This window comes from Anas acuta, chromosome Z, assembly GCF_963932015.1.
Source record: "Anas acuta chromosome Z, bAnaAcu1.1, whole genome shotgun sequence".
Classification (NCBI taxonomy): Eukaryota; Metazoa; Chordata; class Aves; order Anseriformes; family Anatidae; genus Anas; species Anas acuta.
In genome coordinates this window covers 9,294,856-9,322,595 of record NC_089017.1, presented here as the reverse complement: position 1 = coordinate 9,322,595, position 27,740 = coordinate 9,294,856, and the positions used below count along the sequence as shown (strand labels likewise).

Here is a 27,740-nt window from a genome sequence, read left to right as displayed (position 1 = left end):
TTAATTTAAACAGTTCTAGCTGGAGCATGACAATAGCTGTTGGGATAATCACTGAGTTAGAAGAACCTATTCCACTCTGGTCAAAGATGATTGCTGGTCTGCTAGTTAAGTTTAAATGACCATTTACTTTGATTTAGTTTCTGTTTTAAAGAACCATGAACTTGGTGGTATATTTAACATCAACTGAAGCAGGTATGATGAAACAGAACAAGTGTCTGTGTCATGGTCTTGCTTTCATGTTCAACAAACTAACACAACTGTACTCATCAAGCTAGATCAATGCTGCATAAAATTTCTTCCTAGAGAAGAAATTATCCCAAACCAAGCATGGGTTAAAAAAAAAAAAAAAAAAAAAAAAAAAAGCCAGTCATATTTAACCTTAAAAATAATAATAATAAAATAAAATGGGAACAGGGAGGAAAAGTATTTTTTTTTATTATCCATGATATTGCAGAATATCCTTGTACTAGATTATTTAGTGTCCAAATGCTTAAGTAATGCTTATCTGCTAAAAAAATAAAAAATAAAAAAAAAAATAGGTTATGTATGAGTTACTTCTGTTTTGTGACTGTGTCCACCACACAGTGCCTTAAATCTGAATTATAAAAAACTGCTGAATAAGAATTACTTTCTAAAGAGTAGCTCATGTTTGAGGTTTGGGTGACAGAGTGAAAACTAGAAGCCTACTTCAAAACATCAAAAAAAAAAAAAAAATGTGTTGCTCTTTTATATTGGCATTGGGGGGAGGGGAGGGAGGGGCGAGGAATGTTAGGACTTTTTTTCCTCAAATGCAACAAAAGAGGATTCCAAACATGTTAGAAACTGAATTTACCCTTGTAAACAGCTCTGCTTTAGGAACTACTTGTTCCTTATGTAAGTCACTATGATTGCTGTTACTAAGCAGTTAATTTATTTTAATTGAATAGAAAGCATCTTCCCTATATTTAAAAGATACTAGTAAATGCTCTTTCATCGTGAAACTATGGAGATTGGGAAATAGTATAAAGTAGAGGAAAAAGACAAACTTTCTGAAAAGTGGACTTTAGGGCACTTACCGTAAGTCAGTTTTGGCTAGCAACTGGCATTTTTCAGTAAGTGCTGCCTTTTTTTTTTTTTCTCCTCTTGGTAATAAATAACAAACAGAACAAATAAAGAATTTGCAAATTCAGTTTCAGGATTTCTTTCCTGCTCAGACACAAAATGAGAAGCATGCGTGTTATCCTGCAGCTAATATTCATATTATGCAGTTTAGAGGTGTCTGCCTCACTTTCAGGAGAAAGCAGAAGGTAAGAGTCCTCAGTTTTCTACAGTTGCCTGTGCTATTCTTTTTCTCCAACATAGCATAAGCCACCAATGTAAACATTTCCACTGGCAGCTTGCTTATATATTTGGTGAACACAGGAACTTCTTTCCTTGAAGTTGTTGGTTTTTTGTTGTTTTTTTTTTTTTTTCTTCAAGAAGTAAATCAAAATGGTTTATTCACTTCACTTATTTTGCCATCAATTACACTGATAGCTGTTGAAGCTATATTCTTACTCTTATATTCTTATAGCGAGGGTGGAGCTCAAGCAGCTTTTTTCCATTACATGGTGAGTGTGAAAATAGAATACAATCTCAATCATTATATTTCTGAAGATGCACAATTTTATACTGATAGTACTTACATTAGTATCTTAAGTCTCCTAGACTGTATATCTCTAATTTGGAAATATAGCCTTTTGTTTTCAGTATATGCATCGCTAGAAGGAGGAGGACTACAGGCTCAGTCTCTATTAAAACATCATTTAGAAACAACTGAATAACTACACAACCAGAAACAGCTCTGACTGGTCTATATCTCATTTATGAGAATAGACAGTACTAAGTGGTATAAGAATGTAAGTCTTAATAGCCAATGCACATTAAGAATGAATCAGGGTCTGCCTGCATTAAGACTTATATTGTGGTATGTGAAGTGTTTTGTGATGGCATGAATGTTGTATTAAAAAAAAAAAAAAAAAAAGTTGCTTCTTGCATGAGTGTCTAGGCCTGAGGCTGGATACTGCTATTGATGCTTGAAATAGCCAAACTGACTTTGAAAAAAGAGCCTTCAAAACCATAAGACTTTATGTTTCTCCCTTTCCTTGTTTTTGGTAATGGTTAATTGGGCATCCACATCTAACTAGAGCATAGCTTTGATATATTCATTTATCAATAATCCAGCTAGAATATAAGACTTCTGAAGCAGGCAACGTGGGCCAGACCCACGTAGCCAATGGCACTAGCAGCTGCAGTTGTTGTATCATAGAACATCCTAGGATCATCAAGTCCAGCTCCTAGCACCACACAGGTCTACCCAAAAACTCAGACCATTTGACTAAGAGCACAGTCCAAATGCTTCTTAAACTCTGACAGGTTTGGTGCTGTGACTATGTCCCTGGGGAACCGTTTAAGTTCATTGTCATGTAATGCTATCATGCCTTCAATTACAAGGGAGAAATGACTTCTTTGCTGGTCTGTTTTATCTATCAGACCAACCCTCTTTCTCAAGTCATCAGTTTTTTAAATGATGGACTGAATAGCTCTGTGTTTTGATGTATGGATCAACAACAAATCACCAAGGCTGGTTGGCTTGAAGCTGCCAATAAAGTATTTTGCAATCTAAGACAGGTGAAAGCAATTTTCGTGTACTGATTGTGAAACGCCTTTTTCTTTCAAAAGATCATTCTTCCATTCCTCAGACCTTCCCAGTGATGGATAGCACAGAAAGTATTTTGGTTTCTGTACTTGTCTCTAAAATTCTTGCTCTGATTTACCACCTTCAGTGACACTGTTAGAAACTGAAATGCTTTCTTTTCTTTGATATTTAAATTGCATGCCTCAACATCTCCTGTTTCAGCATGACTTTTCTGTAACACTTTCTCCCCGAGTTTAATCGTAGAATCATTCAGGTTGGAAAAGAACTCTTAAGATCATCTAGTCCAACCTTTAACCTTGTACTGACAAGTCCACCTCTAATCTTACTGCTAAGTTTTGAATCTACACGTTTCTTGAAAGCCTCCAGGGATGGTGACTCAACCACTTCCCTGAGCAGCCTATTCCAATGCAATACAATTCTTTCAGTAAAGAAATTTCTCTTAATATCCAACCTAAACCTCCCCTGGTGCAACTTGAGGCCATTTCCCCTCATCTTATCACTTGGGAGAAGAACCCTATTCCTGCCTCACTACAACCTCCCCTCATCTTATCACTTGGGAGAAGAACCCTATTCCTGCCTCACTACAACCTCCTTTAAGGTAATTGCAAAGTACAGTAAGGTCTCCTGACCCTTTTTTTCCCCAAGCTAAACAACCCCAGCTCCCTCAACTGTTCCTCATAAGACTTATCCACTTCCATCATTTTTTGAGAATAAAATATGGAAGTGGAAAAACTCAAGTCTTCCTGTCTTTCTAAACAATGTTGCTCAATAAAATGCTTTTTCCATGGGTGTCCATTTGAATTTCCAGATCAATATAGATAGGGCTGGCATTTCAGAGTTCATGACACTCACTTGCAATGCTTTTTTTTTCTGATTTTTTTTCCTGCTGTAATGTCAATTAGATCCAAAACCTCAAAACTGGACTTGCAACAAATCCTGTGAAACTTGTGTCCAAATCTGGAAAGGACCAATGTGCATAAATACTCCATACGTACTCACTCAGAATGAATATTCTTGCAGAAGTTGCTAGGTTGAGCTTATTTAAACACCTGTGCTGGCTGAAAGCTCAAAGACCACCATCACCTCTGGTTTGTAGAAAGGCAGTTGAAGGCAAAACTTCAGTTTGCACTGAAAAGTTCAACTTGGCATTTCCTGCCTGTTTTGTTGTTGTTGTTATTACTATTATTATTATTTTTACTGCAGACTCAAAATAATGTTTTATAAGAAACTTTAATGTAGAATCTAAGGATTCTCACAGCTTGAGTCTAGTCCCTTCTTTAGGTTCTACTCATAGACATTGCTCTTCATAGACCATTCTTAACTTCTGCAAAGGGTTTTGGCTGCATTTTTAATATAATAAATGTTCAGAAATGCATTTCAACATAAAATTCCATAATACCTTAATGCTTGGTTATTGTTAGGAGTAAGATAGCCAAGTACTTATAGAAACCCTACTAGGTGTCCCAATGTATATTTAAGGTTTAGTGTCTGTGGGCTCCAACTTCTATTTTTAAGAAAAACTTGTCAACCTTTTCCCAAAATACTAATGTAGGTGGTGTTACTCTGAGATTTATAGTCTCACATCAGTAAGTACATATAAATGCCATACTCATAGATATAGGGAAGAATAAGATGATTCTTATCCACTTGCTAGAACACTGATTTTTTGTTTCTTTCCTCTGATGATGTTACTGTCATGCAGAGTTTTGAAAAATATGTAAAAGACAATGTTTTGAAAACCTGCTGTACAATTTTCTACTTAGGAAGTTACAGTAAATTTTAGTCTCCTTTTTTTTAGAGTCTCACCTGTTAAAAGCAACATCCTCTGTCTGGGGTCCATATATTGCAGGCCTTGGGTTAAGGTTAAGAGGCTTCTGGGAAAAGAGTTGTTTAGGATTCACAGGCAGGACAGTGGGAGTGTGTGTTATGAATACTACCAGCAGCAGCTGCAGCGCCTGTTTACTGCTGGTGTATGTGACAGTGGAAAGTTTGAGGCATCAGAGCTAGTATGGGTGAGCTGAGTGTATGTATGAAGAGTTGCACAACTACCCAGTGGCCACCAAGCTACTTAAGACTCAATGACTGGAACAAAACATAGGTCTACTTAGTGTCTCACTAACAGTTTATTGTGTATGTAACCTGAACATACAATATATAGCACTCCAAAGCTGAACTGACTGATGTATCTTCCTTGTCCAAACAACAGATTTCTCAATTTTGAGGAATCAGGTTACATTTGTTTGATTTCTTCATGTATTTGTATAAGGGAGGGAGGTCAAAGAGTGGAGGGCAATGCACTACCTGCAACAAAAGCTCATACATCACACTGCAGGAGCTGCAGATCTGCCAACCAGCTGGGACCTGCAAAAAAAAGGGGGCCCACTGTAGAACAGAGGCAGCAGCATTAATGTGGAGAGGTGCAGAGAGAGAATTGCCTTGCAGTGGATGAATACTCAGCATTTAAATGTCAAAACTGGTGTAAATGATAGAGAGTAAAAGTTAGGTATCGATACCCCATCATTCTTTTGCTTTCAGCACTACTACCTGTGAGGTTAAGGTCAGCAGTAAACTACCTGATTTGTTTTTCAGAACGGAAGGGTCATTCTACAGGGCATCAGTTTTTTAATGTCTAGCTGTAGGCACTTTCAAGAAACCCAGTTTCTATCAAGTGACGGCCCTTCACTTACTGAAAGCCAGAAATTTTTTAGTATTTAAAACTGGGCACTAAAATGAAGAGTCACTCCAGAAAATAAAAGCCTTTGGCTGAAATCTAACTGGCAAAGTATTCAACTCAGCAAGCTAAAGAATACTTAGATAGCTAAACATTTGTCTGTTTTTTCCAACTATGTAAGTTAGATAGTTAACAAGTAATACTTTTATTTATGAGCCTTCTTTTAACTCAGGAAAATATTTAAACATTTATTTATGCTTAGGGCAACCCCACACAGTTACTAAGTTGAGAAATTAGAAATATATATTGAAGTACTATACCAATTTCACAGAATTACAGAATTGTCTAGGTCAGACGAGACCTCCAAGATTACCCAGTCCAGCCTCTGACCTAACATTAACAAGTCCTCCACCAAAACGTATCACTAAGCTCTACATCTAAATGTCTTTTAAAGACCTCCAGGAATGATGACTCCACCACTTCCCTGGGCAGCCCATTCCAATGCCAAACGTAAAGAAGTTTTTCCTAAAATCCAACCTAAACCTCCCCTGGTGCAACTTCAGCCCATTCCCCCTCCTCCTGTCACCAGGTACATGGGAGAACAGGCCAACCCCCACCTCGCTACAGCCTCCTTTAAGCTACCTGTAGAGTGAGATAAGGTCGCCCCTGAGCCTCATTTTCTCCAGGCTGAACAATACCAGCTCCCTCAGCCGCTCCTCGTAGGACTTGTTCTCCAGACCCCTCACCAGCTTCATTGCCCTTCTCTGGACTCGCTCAAGCACCTCCATGTCCTTCTTGTAGCGAGAGGCCCAAAACTGAACACAGTACTTGAGGTGCGGCCTCACCAGAGCCGAGTACAGGGGGACAATCACTTCCCTAGCCCTGCTGGCCACACTGTTTCTTATACAAGCCAGGCTGCTGTTGGCCTTCTTGGCCACCTGAGCACACTGCTGGCTCTTATTCAGCCAACTATCCACCAATACTTTCAGGTCCTTCTCTGCCTGGCAGCTCTCCAACCACTCATCTCCCAGCCTGTAGCGCTGCTTGGGGTTGTTCTGCCCCAGGTGCAGGACCCGGCACTTGGCCTTGTTGAACTTCATGCAGTTGATCGCCCATCAGTCCAGCCTATCCAGATCCTCCTGCAGAGCTTTCCTACCCTCAAGCAGATCGACACACGCACCTAACTTGGTGTCGTCTGCAAACTTACTGAGGGTGCACTCGATCCCCTCATCCAGATCATCGATAAAGATATTAAAGAGGACTGGCTCCAGTACTGAGCCCTGGGCAATGCCGCTAGTGACTGGCCTCCAGCTGGATTTGACTCCATTCACCACAACTCTTTGGGCCTGGCTATCCAGCCAGTTTTTAACCCAACGAAGCATACACCAGTCCAGCCAATTTCTTGAGGAGAACGCTGTGAGGAATGGTGACAAAAGCCTTACTGAAGTCAAGAAAGACCACATCTACAGCCTTTCCCTCATCCTCTAAGCACGTCACTTTGTCGTAGAAGGAGATCAAGTTCGTCAAGCAGGACCTGCCTTTCATAAACCCATGCTGACTGGGCCTGATCGCCTGATTGCCCTGCAAGTGCCATGTGATGACCCTCAAGATAATCTGCTCCATGAGCTTCCCTGGCACTGAGGTCAAACTGACAGGCCTATAGTTCCCCAGGTCTAACCTCCAGCCCTTCTTGTAGATGGGCATCACATTTGCTAGCCACCAGTAAACTGGGACCTCCGCTGATAGTCAGGACTGTTGATAAATGATGTTAAGCAGCTTGGCCAGCTCCTCCACGAGTTCTCTCAGTTCCCTCGGGTGGATCCCATCCAGCCCCATCAACTTGCATATATCCAAGCGCTGTAGCAGGTCACCAACCATTTCCTGGTGCATCCCCTTCCACCAGCTCAGGGTGTTGGGTATCCAGAGAACAACTGCTCTTGCCACTAAAGACTGAGACAAAGAAGGCATTAAGCACCTCAGCCTTTTCCTTATCTCTTGTAACTAAGTTTCTCCCCTCAACCAGTAAAGGATGGAGATTCTCCTTAGTCCTTCTTTTTGTACTTACGAAGTACTATACCAATTTGAGATGTACTGCTGTGCCTTTGTATTTAGCTTTAAGTATGCAGAGTATATCCACTGTTTGAATAGGGGAACTGCAGATATTCTCTGTGTATTATTGTATGATTCTCTTCAATAGCACAACCCACCAGAAGTATGAGTATGCATAATGATCTAAAAAAGGGGGAAAAAAGCAGGCTGAGTAAATGATATTTTTAAAAGCGTAATTTTAAATCAGCAAAGAGCTTAAGGTTAAGCAGTGGTCTATACATTTTGTGTACCAAGAACTGCTATAAAAGTAAAGGAGAAAACAACTTGAAAGTGCTTCCAAAATATCAGTATATGGTTTAAATGCAAATTCAAACGTTATTTTAGTGTACTGTCCTGGAATGTTTTGTTTGACAGCTCTTCAGAAAAAGCTTTCCACAGGGAGACAAGAGAACTGAATGCTCCATACCCTATAGACTGTAAACTGACCAGCTGGAGTGAGTGGGGGCCGTGTGACCCATGCACCAACCAAAGGGTAAGCTGTAGGCTGTAAGCTGGAAGTCTCTGTGACAAGGCAAAAAAAAAAAAAAAAAAAAAAAAAAAAAAAAAAAATATCTGTCTGTCTTTTGGTTGTGGGAAAATATCATATTGCAACTCTTCATATTGAATGTTTGTGATTTGATTAAATCCATAATCATTTCAGACCTGAAGCCATAACAGTAAGTAAGACTACATCCAGATGTACAAAACCATTCAAGAGCTGTAATTGAAAAAATTTTGTTGACAGAAAAAAATCTTTTATGGCCACGTAAATGTTTCTGTTTCTGTAAAGAGCATCACTTTTTAATAGATTTTCCCTTTTAAAATAAGAAGCAATCTTTTTAGCAAAAACTAAGATTTTTGCTTTCTTGGGAGAGTTCTTATAATATTACCAAAAAATGAAAGACTTGAAAGAATATAAAAATATCAAATGTGTATGATACATTTCCTCCTTGGATTTTTTTTTTTTCTGGGGGGGAGTGAAAAATATATTTGCTAAGATACTGATTCAATGTTCCTATAAATTTACAACATAAGCTGTGTCTATGATTTTTCAACCAATATTTTCACCAAAGATGCCTCATTTTGAGAAGTCCTAAGTTCAGTGGAAATTCTGCAGTTCTGGTATGTCTTCTCTTTTCTCTTAAAACAATATTAAAACTGCTATTTATATTTTAAGTTTCGTTCTAGAAGTATTGAAAGATTTGGCCAGTTTGGTGGAAAATCATGTGTGGAGACTTTAGGAGATACACAGAACTGTGAAAGTGACCAAGTCTGTCCTGAAGAAATAGAACCAGACTGTGGTGCTGACTTTCAATGCAATTCTGGTAGGTTTTGTTTCCATACCATCATGAGTTGTGCAATAGTTCAGCAAATCACATCTCACGCAGTTCTATGAAGAAGTTCAATCAGTCTGCACTGAAGTCAAAATGCATACACAAAACAGGGTGTATGCTTCAATGCTTTTCTATTTGGGGATGATTTCCTGAAGCAGAACATTATTGCTAAGGGTTAAAGACAGTCCTGAATGTGTAGATAAGTGGGTTGCAAAGCCATGAGATCAAAAGCATAACATAAAAAATGCTTGAGAAAGGGGTACATTCCTTCGATCTGTCAAAATAATATGCCTCAGATCTAAATTATTTTCCCTTGTTTTTCACTCCATGTTTAAAAGCTATCCACAGACTGTTCTTTCTTCTAGCATTCCTGTTCCACCTGGTATAGAATCCTGTTTTATGAAAAATCACTGGGATAAAGCTAGAAGGAATTCTAGCAAAATGGATAGGGAGGCTTAATGACTAATGTCATATGGTACATGCCAACTGGGACCAACAAGTCTCTAGATTCACAGATCTTAATTTATAAAGTAATACAGGCATGGCATATGAATTAGATGAATTCAAGGTTCATCATAATTGAAAACAGAATAAGTTAATTAAAACTAATCAAAACAGGAAAGGAAAGATGTTAGGTGAATTTTGAGTTCCAAGCTATTGTCAGTATTGTATCTTTCTGTAAAGTCCAAGTAGAGAAAGAAAAATTAAAAAGCATGTATTTAATTATTAGTTCAAAGCCATTGTGTGACACTTACAGGTGAAACAGTTCATATTAACAAACTGTTTTTTTATTATTATTATCTTAGGGCTAAATTTATTCAAATCTTTAAATTCTATAGGAAAAAAAAAATCAATCTGTGTATAAACTGTGATACCTGACATCAGCAGAATCAGTTTTTCACTGTTGCATTAGAATATCAATCATTATATTTCATGTTTTCCAAGTAGTAACAATTTAAATAATTAAAAAATAATTCTTTGCTGATATTGGAGTAATGTCTTCTTGTATTCTCCTAATACATTAAAAAAATCTAATAATGAAAAATTAATATAGAAATAACCACAAGAAATGATAACGTTCTGCAAATGACAGCAGTTCTCTGTCTCAGTAAATTAATAAGTGGATTTAATAGTATGGTGGGGTTTTCTGTTGATTTGTTTTTTAGTTTGTTTTTTTTTTTCATTCTAAGGAGGAAAAATGAAAATTCTTTGTGAAACTGGTGAAACTATACAAAAAGAAAAACCTCAATGAAGAATAGGTAGGGGTGTTACTTAATGTCCATCTTGGAAAGAATTGGATTCATTCAATAACTTTTTTTTTTTTTAATTAGGTCGATGCATAAAGCGACGGCTTGTGTGTAACGTGGATAACGACTGTGGAGATTTTTCTGATGAAGATAACTGTGAATCTGAACCACGATCACCATGCCGTAACCATGATATTGATGTGTCTGAAATTGGCAGGACAGCAGGGCAAGGGTATGTAATGAAGGGAAAAAGAAAAAAAAATGTATTTGACATTGTGAAGAGTCTAGGATTGTCTCCAAAGCCAACTGAAAATGCTGGGACACTGGCATTCCCAAAAGAGGAATCATGTTTTCATTTGTATTCAGAAATGCAACATAACTTTCAGAAAAAACACCTGACTACTTTTGATATTGTGTACTTGGGGAGGATAAATATTTATCCAGACAGTGAATACTAAGTTGATCAATCATTATGCTAATATGCAGACTCATACATAGATATTACATTAGTATTTTTAAAACACATTATTTAAACATAAAATATATAGGCATATTTTATATTAATATATATGGTCCAGGAAGGCTGGGCGCTCTTCAAGAGGCAAATCCTAATGGCACAGGAGCGGTCTGTTCCCATGCGCCCAAAGATGAGCCAGCGGGGAAGAAGACCAGCCTGGCTCAACAGAGAACTGTGGCTTGAGCTTAGGAGAAAAAAGAGGGTTTATAATCTTTGGAAAAGTGGGCAGGCCACTAGGGAGGACTATAAGGATGTAGCGAGGCTGTGCAGGGACAAAATTAGGAAGGCCAAAGCTCATCTGGAGCTCAATCTGGCTACTGCCGTTAAAGATAACAAAAAACGCTTTTATAAATACATCAACACAAAAAGGAGGACTAGGGAGAATCTCCATCCTTTACTGGGTGCGGGGGGAAACTTAGTTACAAGAGATGAGGAAAAGGCGGAGGTGCTCAATGCCTTCTTTGCCTCGGTCTTTAGCGGCAATACTGGTTGTTCTCTGGATACCCAGTACCCTGAGCTGGTGGAAGGGGATGGGGAGCAGGATGTGGCCCTCACCATCCACGAAGAACTGGTTGGTGACCTGCTACGGCACTTGGATGTGCACAAGTCGATGGGGCCGGATGGGATCCACCCAAGGGTACTGAGAGAACTGGCAGAGGAGCTGGCCAAGCCCCTATCCATCATTTATCAGCAGTCCTGGCTATCGGGGGAGGTCCCAACTGACTGGCGGCTAGCAAATGTGACGCCCATCTACAAGAAGGGCCGGAGGGCTGACCCGGGGAACTATAGGCCTGTCAGTTTGACCTCAGTACCAGGGAAGCTCATGGAGCAGATCCTCTTGGGAGTCATCATGCGACACTTGAAGGGCAAGTAGGCGATCAGGCCCAGTCAGCATGGGTTTATGGAAGGCAGATCCTGCTTGACGAACCTGATCTCCTTCTACGACAAAGTGACGCGCTGGGTGGACGAGGGAAAGGCTGTGGATGTGGTCTACCTTGACTTCAGCAAGGCTTTTGACACCGTCTCCCACAGCATTCTCCTCAAGAAACTGGCTGCTCTTGGCTTGGACTGGCGCACGCTTCGTTGGGTTAGAAACTGGCTGGATAGCCGGGCCCAAAGAGTTGTGGTAAATGGAGTCAAGTCCAGTTGGAGGCCAGTCTCTAGTGGCGTCCCCCAGGGCTCGGTGCTGGGGCCGGTCCTCTTTAACATCTTCATCAATGATCTGGATGAGGGGATCGAGTGCACCCTCAGTAAGTTCGCAGATGACACCAAGTTAGGTGCGTGTGTCGATCTGCTCGAGGGTAGGAAAGCTCTGCAGAAGGATCTGGATAGGCTGCACCGATGGGCTGAGGTCAACTGCATGAAGTTTAACAAGGCCAAGTGCCAGGTCCTGCACCTGGGGTGCAATAACCCCAAGCAGAGCTACAGGCTGGGAGACGAGTGGTTGGAGAGCTGCCAGGGAGAGAAGGACCTGGGAGTGATGGCGGATAGTCGGCTGAATATGAGCCAGCAGTGTGCTCAGGTGGCCAAGAAGGCCAACAGCATCCTGGCTTGTATAAGAAACAGTGTGGCCAGCAGGGCTAGGGAAGTGATTGTCCCCCTGTACTCGGCTCTGGTGAGGCCGCACCTCGAGCACTGTGTTCAGTTTTGGGCCCCTCGCTACAAGAAGGACATCGAGGTGCTTGAGCGGGTCCAAAGAAGGGCGACGAAGCTGGTGAGGGGCCTGGAGAACAAGTCCTATGAGGAGCGGCTGAAGGAGCTGGGCTTGTTCAGCCTGGAGAAGAGGAGGCTCAGGGGCGACCTTATCGCTCTCTACAGATACCTTAAAGGAGGCTGTAGCGAGGTGGGGGTTGGCCTGTTCTCCCATGTGCCTGGTGACAGGACGAGAGGGAATGGGCTAAAGCTGCGCCAGGGGAGTTTTAGGTTGGATGTTAGGAAGAATTTCTTTACTGAAAGGGTTGTCAGGCACTGGAACGGGCTGCCCAGGGAGGTGGTGGAGTCACCATCCCTGGAAGTCTTCAAAAGACGTTTAGATATAGAGCTTAGGGATATGGTTTAGTGGGGACTGTTAGTGTTAGGTTAGAGGTTGGACTCGATGATCTAGAGGTCTCTTCCTACCTAGAGATTCTGTGATTCTGTGATTCTGTGATATACACATATCTTTTCAAGTGATAATTAATAAGGAATCAGTCATTCCCCATAACTTTACTAACATGAGAATCTAAAAGGAAGAAAAGTTCCCTTGATTATTTTATACTACAGGCTGCCTTACTGCAACACCACTCTGCCTGTAGGGTGTTTTTTTTTCATTATTGTTCTTCACTTCCCTAGATCTTGATTCATTTATAGTTTTCCTCATTAATCTAAGTCGAAAATGTATCTTTCTTTTCTCAGACCATACTGTATATATTTAATTTCAAACAGAGAGAAGGTGTGGCATACTGTGTGACAAATTGAGTCAAAAGACAGCTATCCAAACAGGAACAGAAGACGAAAATAAAAGTATACTACAGCACCACCTTGTGTTTAAATGAAAAGGGTGCATCCTGCGTTTCATCTTGCAACAGCATGACTGCACAAGAGCAAAATCTCTGCCTTTGTAGTACGGGGAACTAAGACAGATGGGCTTATTATTATTATTATTTTAGAAGAAGAAGAAGCTACTTTAGTATTTCTTTTAAAAACCATTGCTGATGTCTTCCTTGAGAAATGTATAGATGCACATCTGCGGTACCCAATGCTGGCAATTTAGATGAACTGATAACCATTTTCTGCAGTTAGTTAGGTACATGTATCAGACATAAACACTGTGCTTCCTGGAAAGAATTGAATCTATGAAGGAGTTAGAAAGCCAATAAACAATATCGAATCCCCAAATGAGCAGCTGTTTTCAGAAGTAATTCTTGTACACTGGTAGATAGATGTGTAGAACTACATAGTCAATGTGCTCTCTTTTCAGGGTTTGCAGTGGTTCAGATTTGCTCTCCAGGGAGTTCTGTTACTCCTCTAAGTCACTCCCTGGGAGAAGAGACAAAGCTAGGAGCAGTTGTATATTCCTTCTACGTGAATCTTGTGCATTCTTGATACCAAAGTTCCTAACAGCAAACAAAATAATAATGAGTTATGCAGGGGAAAAAAAAATAAATCTATATATATATACTATAATCTATACTATAATTTAATAGTTCCTCACAAACATGTTGTTCAAGAAGAAATGTTTATTCTCTCCTTCCATTCCTAAGGTTCTTACTGCATTATCTGTCTTTTATTTGTCTGTTTCTTTCTAATATATGACCTTTAAAATAAAGTGCTTTACACATATGTAGTATTTTATCCATTACACGAATGAGAAATTAAGAAAACAAAAGATGAGACAAACTGCCATGGTGGAGCAGGTCCCTTACCCCTATCCATCTCTTACAAAAATTAGGCTTTTCCATTCGTAACACCATTGATTCCAAACTACATGTGCTGACACCTTCTTTTTTGAAGCATAACCTGTCCTGTATTTCTATTGCAGAATCAATGTTTTAGGGATGCAGCCAATGGCCAGCCCATTTGACAATGAGTTTTTCAATGGTCTTTGTGAAAGGGTGCGTGATGGGAACACACAGACATATTACCGCAAGCCGTGGAATGTTGGTGTTCTCAATTATGATGTAAGTCTAAGTTCTTCTATGCAAGTTAGAATGTTTTAAATGAATGCTGTATCTTGACTTCCTTTCAGAAGGCTTGAAACCTCTTTAAATAAGTTAGCAGCAGCTTTTAAGCCTCATACTGCCAGCAAAGTCTGGAGGGAAACTGGTTATGTTATCATATGCCTTAGCAATTAAACTCAGTTGCTGCAGATAATTTCCCACACGTTTATTGTTGCACCTGTGTATAGTAAATGAAAGTGTCTCTGGAATGTTTACCATATGGTTGGATGATATACATAGGAGATGTAAAAAACTGAATACTATACCTAATTTTACTGGATAGAGCAGCAATCAAAACTTTTTCAGGGACACACAAAAGACTGTGATGAAAAGGAAGGCAGAACATTTTGATACTCTGATGCTCTCTAAGTTTCTTAATCAGTGACAACTTTCTCTCTCCTGTTGTCAAAACAAAACAAAACAAAACAAACAAACAAAAAACTTTCAATGCAATTCTGTTATGTGTTAGTGTATATATATATATATATATATTTAATTTGTGGGGGAAAAAAAAAAATTAAAATATACACTGCCATTAAGGCATTGTGTTCCTGTTTTCTTCTAAAGATGAGACTTGTTACTTACATCACATCTGCTCTTGGACAGCATCATCTCTCCACTTAATGAGGGCTTTTTTCCATAGCAGTTTCTGACCACAAATGGAGATAAAAAGATACGGACAGGCTTGGGAGCCTGGGTCTCAGGAGAGGCTGAATATACAAGGAAACTGCATAAAAACTCTCAGGAGTTTCTGAGAGAATCAAGATAAATCAAATTACTGTTTTTTACTGAATCCCATTCTCTAGCTGAGTCAAATTATTTAGAGATTTAAATGTGTATTTCCAAGGAAAATTGAAAATTTTCAAGGAGAAAAAAAAAAAAAAAAAAAAAGTAGAAAAGGGTTAGATGTTAGATTTTTTTTTTTTCTGTCAAAACATATTTTTCTATTCCTGAATGTCATGAAGCCTTTACTAATACATTCTTTGGAATTATTTTCTATTCAGATAAAATATCTTCTCTTTTAATTACTCTTTACGTTCAAAGTCAATTTGGATACTATATGAAGTAGACAGGTAGCTGCTTCCCAGCCCTAATGGTTCTCTGCTCTATTCACATAAGTGCCTGTGTTTTTATAATTTTTGTTGTTGTTTTTGTTGTTCTTGATAAGTAAAATGTGCAAATTCAAAGTGCTACATAGATTTTCCTGTTACTGTCTGTTCTGGCTTCTCATATAACTTTTTCATCTTCTTTTCTAAGACAAAAGCAGGCAAAACCTTCACATCTGAGTTCTATCGTGATCATCTAAAAATGATACGAGAGGTGTACATGGACAAACAAACAAGCTTCAACATTGGCCTGTCTCTGAAATATAGACCTACTTCAGGAAGTAACAAAACTGCAGGAGGAAACTTGAAGTTTTACTATAGCAAGGGTAAAAATTTAGGATCTATGTTGACTAGATTCACAGAAAGGGTAAGTTTAATCACGCTTGAGTATTTAATGTAATCATTTTATAAATAGTAAAATTTATACAGTGTTAGCATAAAAGTAGGAAGAGCCCAGAGACAACAAGAAAGTAAGGGATTTTTGCTGAATGGCAGAAATATTTGTACCTACAAAAATTTCTTCATGGAAATGTAGATGCCTGAAGAATTTTGTCATTTCTAAAAGCCTTTGAGTCAGCATTTTAACATCTTTTAAATGGTCAGCTGTTAAATTCCTTTTATATACCTCCTACTAGGCACTGCTGTTAAGAAGGTCACACAAGTACTACAGAAAATAATGGGGTTTGGAAGTCATATGTTTACTTAGAGTCAACTTTACTGCAACTATTTCACAAGATGTCATGTGGTACAGGCAGCTGCTAGGTCCTAGTTTAGACTATGATATAAAAATATAGAGTGTAATGTATGAGTATATGGGTTAGTAAATACTACAATTAAAATGTATGTATGGCTCACATGCCTTGAAAGGATTTTTTTCTTGATAAATTTTTATTTTAAGATGCAAGGGTGGATTTTTTTTTTTTTTTATTGGAGCCTTTCATGCTGACAGTCTGAGAATAACAGAGAAGTTATCCACAATCAGAGAGAGCGTAGTTCTGCTTTAACTATAAACAAAGACTAAACTCCATCTGACCTCAATAGGCATGCAGGAACAGCTTCTGTTATCTGGCAAGCCATGTGGAATTATTTTTCTGTTATAAAATTCAGAATCTTTAGATATTGTACCTAAAGAGAAGAACTTGTCATCAAATGGATCATAAAGGGCTTGCTGCAATTAACAAAGGGAGACTTCTGCAAAAATGCAAGAAATGAAGAAGTCTAAATTTCTTGCTTCTTCCTCAGTTTAGATTGGAGAAGTTTTGTTTCAATTTAACAAGTTCGTGTCCAAAATGCTAGACTGAATACCATGTTTAAAAGGGCTGCAGTTTCTTTATAAGTAAAATAAAACATATTTTCCTGCTGTATTTCATACCAGAATGGTTCTCTCATCTGTTTTCTTCTCCCTGTATTCAGAACCAAACCTTTCTACATGTAAAAGGAAAGATTCAGCTGGGAAGATTCCAAATGCGGAGTCGTGATATCCGCCTCACAGATACTTTCCTTGACGATCTAAATTTGCTGCCTGCTGAATACGATAAGGGGGAATATTTCAAATTCCTAGAAGATTATGGAACTCACTATGCAGCCTCTGGAGCTGTGGGAGGAAAATATGAACTTGTGTATGTTCTGGATAATCATGCTATGTCTCGCTTAGGTATGTGTTTTGTTGGTCTAGCTAGAAGATGCAGATTGGCACCAAGTTTCCAGTCATGCAGAGATGGATGAGGATAGACTTGTGTATATATAACACTACTAAGAACAGCACAATTCAATGTGTTCAGCTTGTGGCACACCGGTGGCACTTCAAATTATCCAAGTTCAACAGAGATGAGAGTCTCTGTAACTTATTTGAAATCTGCTTTCTGAGTCTACAACTTAGAAAACAAAATATTAAACAAACCTCTTCAAAATATCACAGTAATTGGTGCTATATGATTCACAAGAGGTCCCCAGTGCTTAGGAAATCTGTCAAAACCTTAAATCTGGTTTGCTCGTCGGTGTATTCATCTGGAACTCTAAGCGTTGGTGATGGCATAAAATAAGGAATAAATTCAAGTACTTTCTAGAAATTGTGCAGACACTTCAAATGTAGTCATCCTCGTATTCATTGCATGGAAGAGGAGAAAGCAGAATACAAATAGGAGGAAGAAAGCATAAACATTTCCAACAGCACCAGTAGCACTGAAACTTATCCTCCAATAATATAATCACACTCCTTGAACAGAAAAGAACAGAACAGAACAGAAAAGTTAGTTGGAAGGGACCACCAAAAATCAAGTCCAACTGCCTCATTACCTCAGGGCTAAACAGAAGTCAAAGCATATTATGAAGGGCATTATCCAAATGCCTCTTGAAAACTGACAGGCATGGGGCACCTTGCTAGGAAGCCTCTTCCAGTGTTTGACCACCCCCATGGCAAATAATTTTTTTTCTAATGTCCAGTCTGAACCTCCCATGGAGCAGCATTGTGCTGTTGGTCACTCTATCCTTTAATAATCACCTAATTATTTTTGCTTCCAGATATCAGTGTAGAAGATGTGAAGAAATGTCTTGGCTATCAATTTGATGTCAGTGTTGAATATGACAAGATTAAGGGCGGTCTTGAAATGTCTGGTGATATATGCAAAAAGATCAAAATTCAGGATAAATGTAAGTATATCCTTATTTTACATTATGTCTTTTGCTTAAGGAAAGGCAATAACAATTTTTTCTCCTTACAAAAATCAACATAGTTGCTGCTATTTATTAGGGAAATGACAGATCATGTACCCCAGTAAAGACAAAGCTGCCATAATTCCACACTCCCAAGCTAGGCTGAGCATGTGTTCCCAGTACACACATGTACAACATATACAACACATCCATAGATATATGCATGGCCAAACTAATCAATATAAATAGAAACACAGCACTCATACAAACACAAACAGCACCAATGGCTTCATCCTGTTCCCCTCACTATTGGATCAGTACAGAGGTCAGCCAATGGAAATATCACAGAATCACAGAGGGGTTGAGGTTGTAAAGGACCTCTGGAGGTCACCTGGTGTGAAACCCCCTGCTCAAGCAGGGCCACCTAGAACAGGTTATCCAGGACCATGTCTAGATGGGATATGAAGACCTCCATGACTCTCTGGGCACTCTACCACCTCTCTGGGCATCCTTTGCTCAGTCGCCTTCACAGGAAAAAAAGTGTTTCCACATGCACACAAGGAACCTTCTGTGTTTCAGTTTGTGTCCTTTGCCTCTTGCCCTGTCACTGGGTACCACTGCCAAGAGCCCGGTACCACTTTTTTTACAGACTCCCTTCAGATACTAGTACACCGTGATGAGATCCCCCTGAGCCTTCTCTTCTCCAGACTGAACAGTTCCAACTCTCTCAGTCTTTCCTCATAATAGAGATGCTTCATGTCTGTGGCACTTCATTGGACTCCAGTGGTTCCACCTCTCTCTTGTACCGCTGAGCCCAGAATTGGAAACTACTAGCTGAGGCAGGGGAAATTTAGGCTTGACATAAGGAGGGGGTTCTTCACAGAGAGGGTGGTTGCACACTGGAACAGGCTCCCCAGGGAAGTGGTCACTGCACCAAGCCTGTCTGAATTTAAGAAGAGATTGGAATGTGCACTTAGTCACATGGTCTGAACTTTTGGGTAGACCTGTGCGGTGTCAAGAGTTGGACTTGACGATCCTTAAGGATCCCTTCCAACTCAGGATATTCTATGATTCTATGATTCTACTCCGGAGGTGAACTTAAAGGCACCTGAAGAAAGGGCAAAGTTCACTTCCTGCAACCTGCTGGCAAAGCTCTTCCTTATGTGGTGCAGGATACCACTAGTCTTGTTTGCCACAAGGGCACACTGTTTGCTCATGTTCAACTTGGTGTCTACCAGGATCCCCAGCGCCTTTTCTGTAAAACTTTTTTCCAAGCAGTTGGCCCCCAGCACATATAGGTGGATGGGGTTGTTCCTGCCCAGGTGCAGGATTCTGCACTTCCCTTTATGGAACTTGTACATATACACAGCAGCACAACCTTCAGGTCTATCAGCCCCTCCTCAATATATATATATATATATAGACTATATAGGTACCTCCAGCAGCTGACCTTAGACATTTAAATGATGCAGTAAATGTTCCCTATCTGCTTTGTTCACCCTATTTTTGGCACCTGGATATACAATCCTCCAAGGCCCACAGGTCCACTTACGTTACTGGTAGGGATCAGCAGACCAACAATGCATATCAGCACACAGACATGCCACACACACTATGGGTGACTCCAGTAATTGGCCTTAAATGTTTAGTCTACCCAGCAATTGTCCCTTGAATCCTCATCTCCAATTGCTTCAAATGGAGACACGCACACACATGCAGACAGGCCATTTGCAATTAAATTAGGAAACCCAATATCTGGTTATGACCTCCATAATGTCTCTCATTTTGCTCTATGCCTTCCTTTCCTTTCAGATATTGGGTTTCCTAATTTAATTGCAAAATAGAAGATTTCATCCTACAAATTTGGTATGAGCAAAGAAATATGGAATTCCACCATGATTAGTGGGTGAAGGGTTCCTCTCTCAATTATCATGTTACAAAGGTGGACTGGTTGTGCTAGAAGGACAACCATTCATCAGGAAGTATAGACATTAAACTTTCTTCTTCATCTTCTTTCTTTCTGTAGCAGAATATAAAGACGATGCTATCATTGATGATGTTATTTCCTTAGTCGATGGAGGGAAGGTTGATTTTTCAGTTAAAATAAAAGAAATGTTACTGCGAAGATCGAAAATGGTTGACGTAGAAGATTACGTAGAGTGGGCTAAGTCCTTGGTTGATGCACCAGTTGTGATACAGGAACGGGTAAGTTCTCTTCGAATCTGTGCCTCTTAGAATCTGAAAACTTCTGTTGTAAAATGGAGGTGAGTCTCTAAGTTTCATGAACTACCAGATACTTTCTTCATTTTGACAGTTTCTTCAGATACTTATTCTAGCGATGTGTATATCAGCACTAAAGGATGGTATCCTTTATTGGTATCAAAAGTATTCAGAACTACAGAAAAGTCTGTTAAAGATGTAGTTTTGTTTTTTTTTTTTTCTTCCACAGCCTTCTCCAATACATACACTTGTTCCAGTTAAGATAAGAAATTCATATTTAAAGAAACAAAATTTGGAAAGAGCAATTGAGGACTACGTTACTGAATATAGTGTGTGCAAATGTGAACCCTGTAAAAATGGAGGCACCCTTGTACTGATAGATGGAGCTTGTACATGCATGTGCTCAAGCTACTTTAAGGGAATTGCTTGTCAGATTCCCAAATCTACAAGAGTTGAAGGTTAGTAAATTCTCCAAGCGGACTAAAACAAGCATAGTTTTTAGAACAATATCCAGGGAAAATGAGCCTTCACAAGGACATAAGGATGTCATAGCACTCCCTTATTCCTACTCCAGTCAAATCGCATGGGTATAGAGTGCGGATCTTAGTAGAAGTTACTGGTTTCTTTTGATGATAAAAGCACTCTAAGATAGAAGTCTTTGTCCCTATACATCATTATATCTTGAAATTACAATCCAAATACATATATCATTGCATCTTGAAATGACAATCCAAATACATTTAAGTAAGTAGGAGGATGGTGGTATGATGGTAAGGACCAAGGCTGTAAGTTGATCTCAGCCAAAAGCAATCTCAGCATGTCATAAGCTGTTTTGTCTTCAGTTTCCTGCAAAAGCACTATTGTTGCTAGCACATGACCACATTTCATACTTACTGTGCTAGATTAATATTAGATTGGTCCACAAAGGGGAAGACGGATCTAAATGCAGTCGTATACATGGGGAAAAATAAATAAATATAATAATAATAATAATAATAATAATAATAATAATAATAATAATAATAATAATAATAATAATAATAATAATAATAATAATAATGTGCAGTAAATTCAGTATCTGTAGTGGAGACTTTGAAGTACAGATACCTTAGAACTTGATATTCATGCAGTTTCCTGGGGTGACAGAAATGCTGAAACATCTGGACCCTTGAACAGTGCTACTGACAAGGGCATTTTCAAAAGCCAAATCTGTGTAGCTGGGATATATGCTAGAGGGTGGAATGATCTTCAGAGTCACCATAACTGCAAAAATCAGAATTAATTCATGGACCACCTTGTCAATCCTCAGAAGTGCTAGGTAAAAATCTCTAATTAATGATCTTTCTGTCACTGCACAGCAGACAGAAAAATATTGGACTAATCCTAGTATGATGTCTTAATACCAGTTGTCACTGATGGAGGCTGGAGCTGTTGGAGTACCTGGTCCACCTGCATCAATGGTGAAAGCACTCGAACTCGCCAGTGTAATAATCCTACACCACAAGATGGAGGCAGACCATGCCAAGGAGAAGCCATTGAAAAACGTCCCTGTTGAGAAGAAAATATCCCAAATCAGGTAAGCAGCATCTCTTAAGTACTGTTACTCTGTTACTGCTGTTTTGAGTGGTCAGCCAATATTTGAGATATTTCAGTGAATGCGTAAACTTATTTGCATGTTTCATTTCAACCTGTGATGGTAGAACTTTTAAAAACAGACACTTTGTAGCTCCAGTTGCTGAATAGTTAGATTTGTCTTTGAATGTCTTGAAGAGAAACATTATATCACAGAAGTATGAGAGTTCTGGAGAAGAACAGCCTAAAAATCCAGCTCTTGAAATCCAGATTTCACCTTCAGTTAGACTTTAGAAAACTTATGTCTTTCAAAGAGAAAAGATATATTTTCCGCACATGATATAAAAAGACAGTTTGGGAGTCTGAATTCTCTTACTTGATAAGTAGTATGCTTAAATCCAACAGTAACTCTTACAGTAATGTTGAAACTTTTCACATGGAAAAAGTTAGTTTAAGAGAATGTTTAGCAACACAGTTTTGTGAGTATTGTTTCTAATACAATACTGCAAAGAAAATCAAAACATGTAAGCAGGATTTTGAGGGTGTATGCTCTGGTCCATAGAATGGAAAGGTCTATCTCAACTTTCTTCATCTGCTCTGAAGAAGATTTCATGCTGCCTGGAAATGACAATAAGTGTTTACAGGCCCAGGAGGAAGTGTTTGTGTTTTATGCTTAATATGTTACTATAAATTCCCTCTTTTCTTCATGGCCACAAGAAAAGAGGTCACAAAATAGGGAAAGGATTTTCCAAATTTCACCTTTGAAACACCTTGATGGTCTTGCAACATGAGTTATACCTGAGCCAAAGATACGTAACAGACCTTTTCTTGCAAGCCAGCTCTTTCACCTTCAACAGAGTTCAGCTAGGTCCACTAATCTACTTGTGAAGCACTGCGAAGAAAGAATAGCCAGCAGAACATGATATCACTTGTGGGCTATCTAGTCCTAAATCAGACAATTATGAAGTGCTTCCTACAGCAACTCATCTCCATGCTATCAAAGCTACTCATCTCACAAGTTATGTCACAGCTGGAAGAGCAAAAACTGAGAGAATATGACAGAGAGATGTAAAATCCAGGGTAATGTGAGACTGAAGTGTAAGAACTAGGAGACATTAGATAAAACTGGCAAGTGGCAGATTATAAACAAATTGTAGACTGGTCTTCTACACAGTGGACATACCAAAAGGAAATACACATTTTAGAAACCTTTCGAAAAACTAATAGAAGTTTCTCAAACATATAGAAATGACCTTCATTTATGTAGTCTCTGAAATATCAATTTTGCTGGGACGGGAGAGTGTTCTGGGGAAGTATTTCTATGTGCTTCCCTACTGCTGGGCATACTCCAGGTCTGTGCTATTTTTCTATTGTTAGAAACAGGATAACAAAGTTAGCCTTTGGTTGATCCAGTGCAATTGGTCTTGTATTAAAATCTCATGAGCAGCCTTAATTTTCTTCCTTCAATAAATATATCAACAACATGTCCTTTTCAGTCAGAATAGTAAATATCATGATGATTATACATGATGCATACATATTCAGATATGTTTCCTCCTGTATACTAAAAGCTCTTTTTAAAAAACAAAAATAATTTTACTTTGGCTCCCGATAACATCAGACTTGTTGAGAATTCACTCTTCCAGATGAAGCCAGTGGAAACTGGCTTATAGCTTCCACGCTTAAAGCTTCTGCACATAACATGTGATTTGATTTCTTCTTTATTATAATGAGTTTATGTTACAATCATAATTGAGACACAGTGAAATCATGTTCTTGGTGAGCCATAAGAATACTGTTTCACTTAAATATTGACTAATACAAATGTCATAGTTACTATGTTCTATCACTTTGTCACTGTTTTTTCCCCCTTTTTAGAAATGATTATTGGATTCCAAACCAGTTCTACAAATCACAGTTTCCAATAGATAGCTTGCTACCCAAGAGCAACAGAACACCGTGAATTAAAAGCACCTGCACCTTAAATGATTGCTTAGCAAAACAAAGTAATATACCAATAAATATCTTAATGGAGAAGAGCTGATGCAGTGTGTGTTGTCCTTTTTTTTTTTTTTTTTTTGTGTCTTCTGCTGTTATTAGAACATGAATCATCTATCATCTATGTTTGTTAGTCGGTAGCATAATAGTCCCCCTTTTTATTATTTTCAACAATTATTTGGGGTGAATTCTTTGGGGTGAATGTTTTCAAACTGATTTTCAAGAATTCAAACCCAGCGTGAATATCAGAATAATGTATATAACGTCATCCATTTGATGGTATACTGTCAGTAAATAACCTGAGAGAGACTGAGGTAGAAGAGTTGGTATAATGCCACCTATATTTTTAGCAAAACTCCCGAAAGAGACAAGAGTGAGGCAATTGTACTACCTATCAGTATCCTGAATAACTTTTGAAACTGGTAGACAACTAAGAAAATTTAATTAGGTTGTGGTAGGAAGCATAGTTCTCAATGATATAAAGTTCTGGAGGCCTCAAAAAAAAAAAAAAAAAAAAAAAAAAAAAAGCTGAGTAAACAAAAGAAAATTAGTGTCCTGGTTGCCTTGTTGTAGAAAAGGCATTAGTGTGAATTCAGCTACCCTACTAGGCTCAAGAAGATCCACAGGGATGCAAGATACAAGAAAGTAGATTGTTTTAAAATACTGAGAACTAAGGGATATGAGGGCTGAGTGCTTTGGAAACACAGGAACGGTAGCAACCACAGATTAAGGAGGTAAGTCTGTTACATACATGCAGTCCACGTCTGGAAGAGTCTCCTGGAATCTTCTTTCCCTGCCTGCTGCCCACTACAGGTGGCCCTGAAGACTTTTACTACCAAAACTCCAGGTCCCTACAGTAGAATCACAGAATCACAGAATAGAAGGTGTTGGAAGGGACCTCAAAAGATCATCAGGCCCAACCTCCCTGTCAAAGCAGGTTCCTTAGAGCAGGCTGCCCAGGTAGGCATCCAGACAGGCCTTAAATATCTCCAGAGAAGGAGACTCCACAACCTCCCTGGGCAGCCTGTTCCAGTGCTCCATCACCCTCACCGTGAAGAAATTCTTTCACATGTTGGTGCAGAATTTCCTGTGCTATATCTTGTGGCCATTACCCTTTGTCCTGTCCCAGCAAACCACTGAAAAGAGGTTGGCCAAGTCCCTCTGTCTCCCACACCTCAGGTATTTATACACATTGATGAGATTCCCTCTCGGTTTTCTCTTCTGAGGGCTGAACAGACCCAGGTCGCTCAGCCTTTCCTCAGAGGAAAGATGCTCCAGGCCCCGTATCAACTTTGTGGCCCTCTGCTGGACTCTTCAGGAGATCCCTGTCTTTTTCGTAGCAGGGAGCCCAGAACTGGACACATTACTCCAGGTGAGGCCTGACCAGGGCAGAGTAGAGGGGCAGCATCACCTCCCTTGACTTGCTGGCCATGTTCCTTTTAATGCACGCCAGGATCCCATTGGCCCTCTTGGCCAACAGGGCACACTGCTGGCTCATAGCCAACCTGTCGTCCACCAGGATCCCCAGGTCCTTCTCCTCAGAGCTCCTCTCCAGCACGTCATCCCCCAGCCGGTACTGATGCACATGGTTGTTCCTCTCCAGGTGCAGGACTCTACACTTGCTCTTACTCAACCTCATTTGGTTTCTTCCTGCCCATCTCTCCAGCCTGTCCAGGTCTCACTGAATGTCAGCACAGCCTTCTGGTTTGTCAGCCACTCCTCCCAGCTTTGTGTCATCAGCATACTTGCTGAGGGCAGACACTGTTCCCTCATCAACATTGTTGATGAAGATGTTGAACAAGACCAGACCCAGCACTGACCCCTGGGGAACACCGCTAGTCACAGGCCTCCAGCCAGACTCTGCTCCTCCGATCACCACCCTCTGAGCTTGGCCAGTCAGCCAGTTCTCAACCTACCTTACTGTCCACTCCCCTATCCACACTTTCTCAGCTTTGCTATCAGGATGTCATGGGAGACAGTATTGAAAGCCTTGCTAAAGTCAAGGTAGATGATATCCACTGTTCTCCTCTCATCTACCCAGATGGTGATGTCATCATAGTAGGCAACAAGTTTGGTTGAGCACAACTTCCCCTTGGTGAATCCATGCTGACTACTCCTCATAACCTTCTTCTCTTCCAATTGCCTAGAGATGGCATCCAGAACAAGCTGTTCCAACACCTTTCCAGGGACGGAGGTGAGACTGACTGGTGTGTAGTTTCCCGGATCCTCCTTCTTGCCCTTCTTGAAGATTGGAGTGACATTGGCTATCCCCCAGTCTTCAGGCACCTCTCCTGTTCTTTGGGACCTTTCAAAGATGATAGAGAAGGTTTTGGTAATCACCTCTGCCAGCTCCCTTAGCACTCGTGGATGCATCAAATCAAGACACGTGGATTTGTGTGCATTAAGCCCACTCAGATGCTCCTGAACCACACTCTCATCAACCAGAGGGAGCCCTCCATTTCCCAGACCCATTGTCCTCCCACCAGGGTCGAGGAGTCCGGGGGGGGAGTCCTTGAAGCAAAGAATGAAGCAAAGAAAGCATTCAGTATCTCTACCTTCTTGGCATCTCCTGTTTCCAGGACACCCCCCTCATTCAGCAAGGGACCCACATTTTCCCTAGTCTTCCTTTTACTGTTTACATATTAAATATATATATATATATTATTATCTTTTTCTCTTTTGCAAGCCTCATCTCTACGTGGGCTTTAGCCTTCCTCGTTGTGTCCCTGCAGGCCCTGACAACACTTCTGTACTCCTCCCAAGAGGACAGGCCCTTTTTCCACATTTCATAGACCTTCATCTTCCTTTTGATTTTATCAATGAGCTCCTTGCTCATCCACGCAGGTTTACTGCCCCCCAACCCCCCTCGCCCCCGATTTCCTACTCTTAGGGATGCACCGGTACTGAGCTTGGAAGAAGTGCTGTAAATTTAGCCCAGCTCTCACAAGCACCCTTGCCTTCTAGCAACCTAGCCCATGAGATACTCACAAGGAGGTCTCAGAAGAGGTCGAAGCTGGCTCTCCAAAAGTCCAGGGAGGCAATCCTGTCTTACTTCTTCCACCAAGTTCCAGCTTGAACTCCACAAGATAAGAGAATTGAAAAGTGAAACTATACAGAAATGATAACCAAAGAAAGTGAATCACGTCCTGTGCTACAAATGCAGACCAAAAAAAAAGTCTTTCATTGGTTTCGGTCACCATAAACAGTTTCCACACAACCACAGAAATGGAAATACACTTAATGTTTCCGAGTGCAAGGGTAATATTTTCTTTTTCAATTTGTTTTTTCAAATCTCTTCTCAAAGGTGCACAATACTGTGCTCAGATAAACAAGCTTGTAGCTGCCACAGTAATTTTCTGTTTTAGAAAGTAAATAGTAAGATGTTAATTGCTTCTATAAATACCTGCAGTGGTATTTGCTATTGTAGCTCTACAGATATATTGCACTGAAAGTTTAATTGAAAGCCAATGTTTTGGGACTGCAGCAATGCAGAAATCATTTCAGTGCTCTGTTACCAAGATTATGAGGAAATCTTGGTTTCATCACAGAATAGAGTTTAAATCTTGGTTGTGATGTAGATACAGTATTTTCTGTTACATTACTATTATTTTTGCTTTTTTATTTAGCAGTTGGACTTCACCCAAAGTATATCAGAGTCCTCACTTTCCCCTGCATTTAGCATGTGCTTCACACCCTTCCTTCCTTCTTTCCTTCCTTTCTTCTCTCCTTCCCTCCTTCTTTCCTTCCCTCCTTCCTTCATGTCTTTTCAATCATCTTGCTGAAGAACCTCTGTTTTAGCTTTCTTTGTTACACCCAACCCAGTAAGGTTTATCCCATTTCTTCCTTAACTTTTTGTGCATAGGAGGTCTGGCAGTGCAGGGCTTTAATAACCTGCTGGACCAGAACCCTATTTTTCTGATACTATGAGCTAGGCAGACCTAATGAGTCAGAAGTTAGTGG

At 39.8% G+C, this 27,740-nt stretch overlaps 1 protein-coding gene across 1 annotated transcript; it reads left to right on the top strand.

Moving 5' to 3' along the window:
• The first annotated feature begins 1,131 nt into the window (after positions 1–1,131).
• C9 (complement C9) lies at positions 1,132–23,821 on the top strand. The gene is made up of 12 exons (XM_068665860.1): positions 1,132–1,286; positions 7,812–7,929; positions 8,614–8,761; positions 10,102–10,249; positions 14,055–14,193; positions 15,490–15,705; positions 16,752–16,992; positions 17,859–17,987; positions 20,017–20,195; positions 20,440–20,668; positions 21,617–21,786; positions 23,661–23,821. The coding sequence occupies exons 1-11, from the start codon at positions 1,201–1,203 to the stop codon at positions 21,763–21,765; spliced, it is 1,782 nt and encodes a 593-aa protein (XP_068521961.1). The 5' UTR covers positions 1,132–1,200; the 3' UTR covers positions 21,766–21,786; positions 23,661–23,821.
• Positions 23,822–27,740: the final 3,919 nt, after the last annotated feature.

Excerpts from the sequence above, each read along its gene's own strand:
- C9 (XM_068665860.1), top strand. The coding sequence starts at position 1,201 with ATGAGAAGCATGCGTGTTATCCTGCAGCTAATATTCATATTATGCAGT. Across the intron at positions 15,706-16,751 it reads TGACTAGATTCACAGAAAGG|AACCAAACCTTTCTACATGT; the intron begins GTAAGTTTAATC and ends CCCTGTATTCAG. Across the intron at positions 20,196-20,439 it reads CAGTTGTGATACAGGAACGG|CCTTCTCCAATACATACACT; the intron begins GTAAGTTCTCTT and ends TTTCTTCCACAG.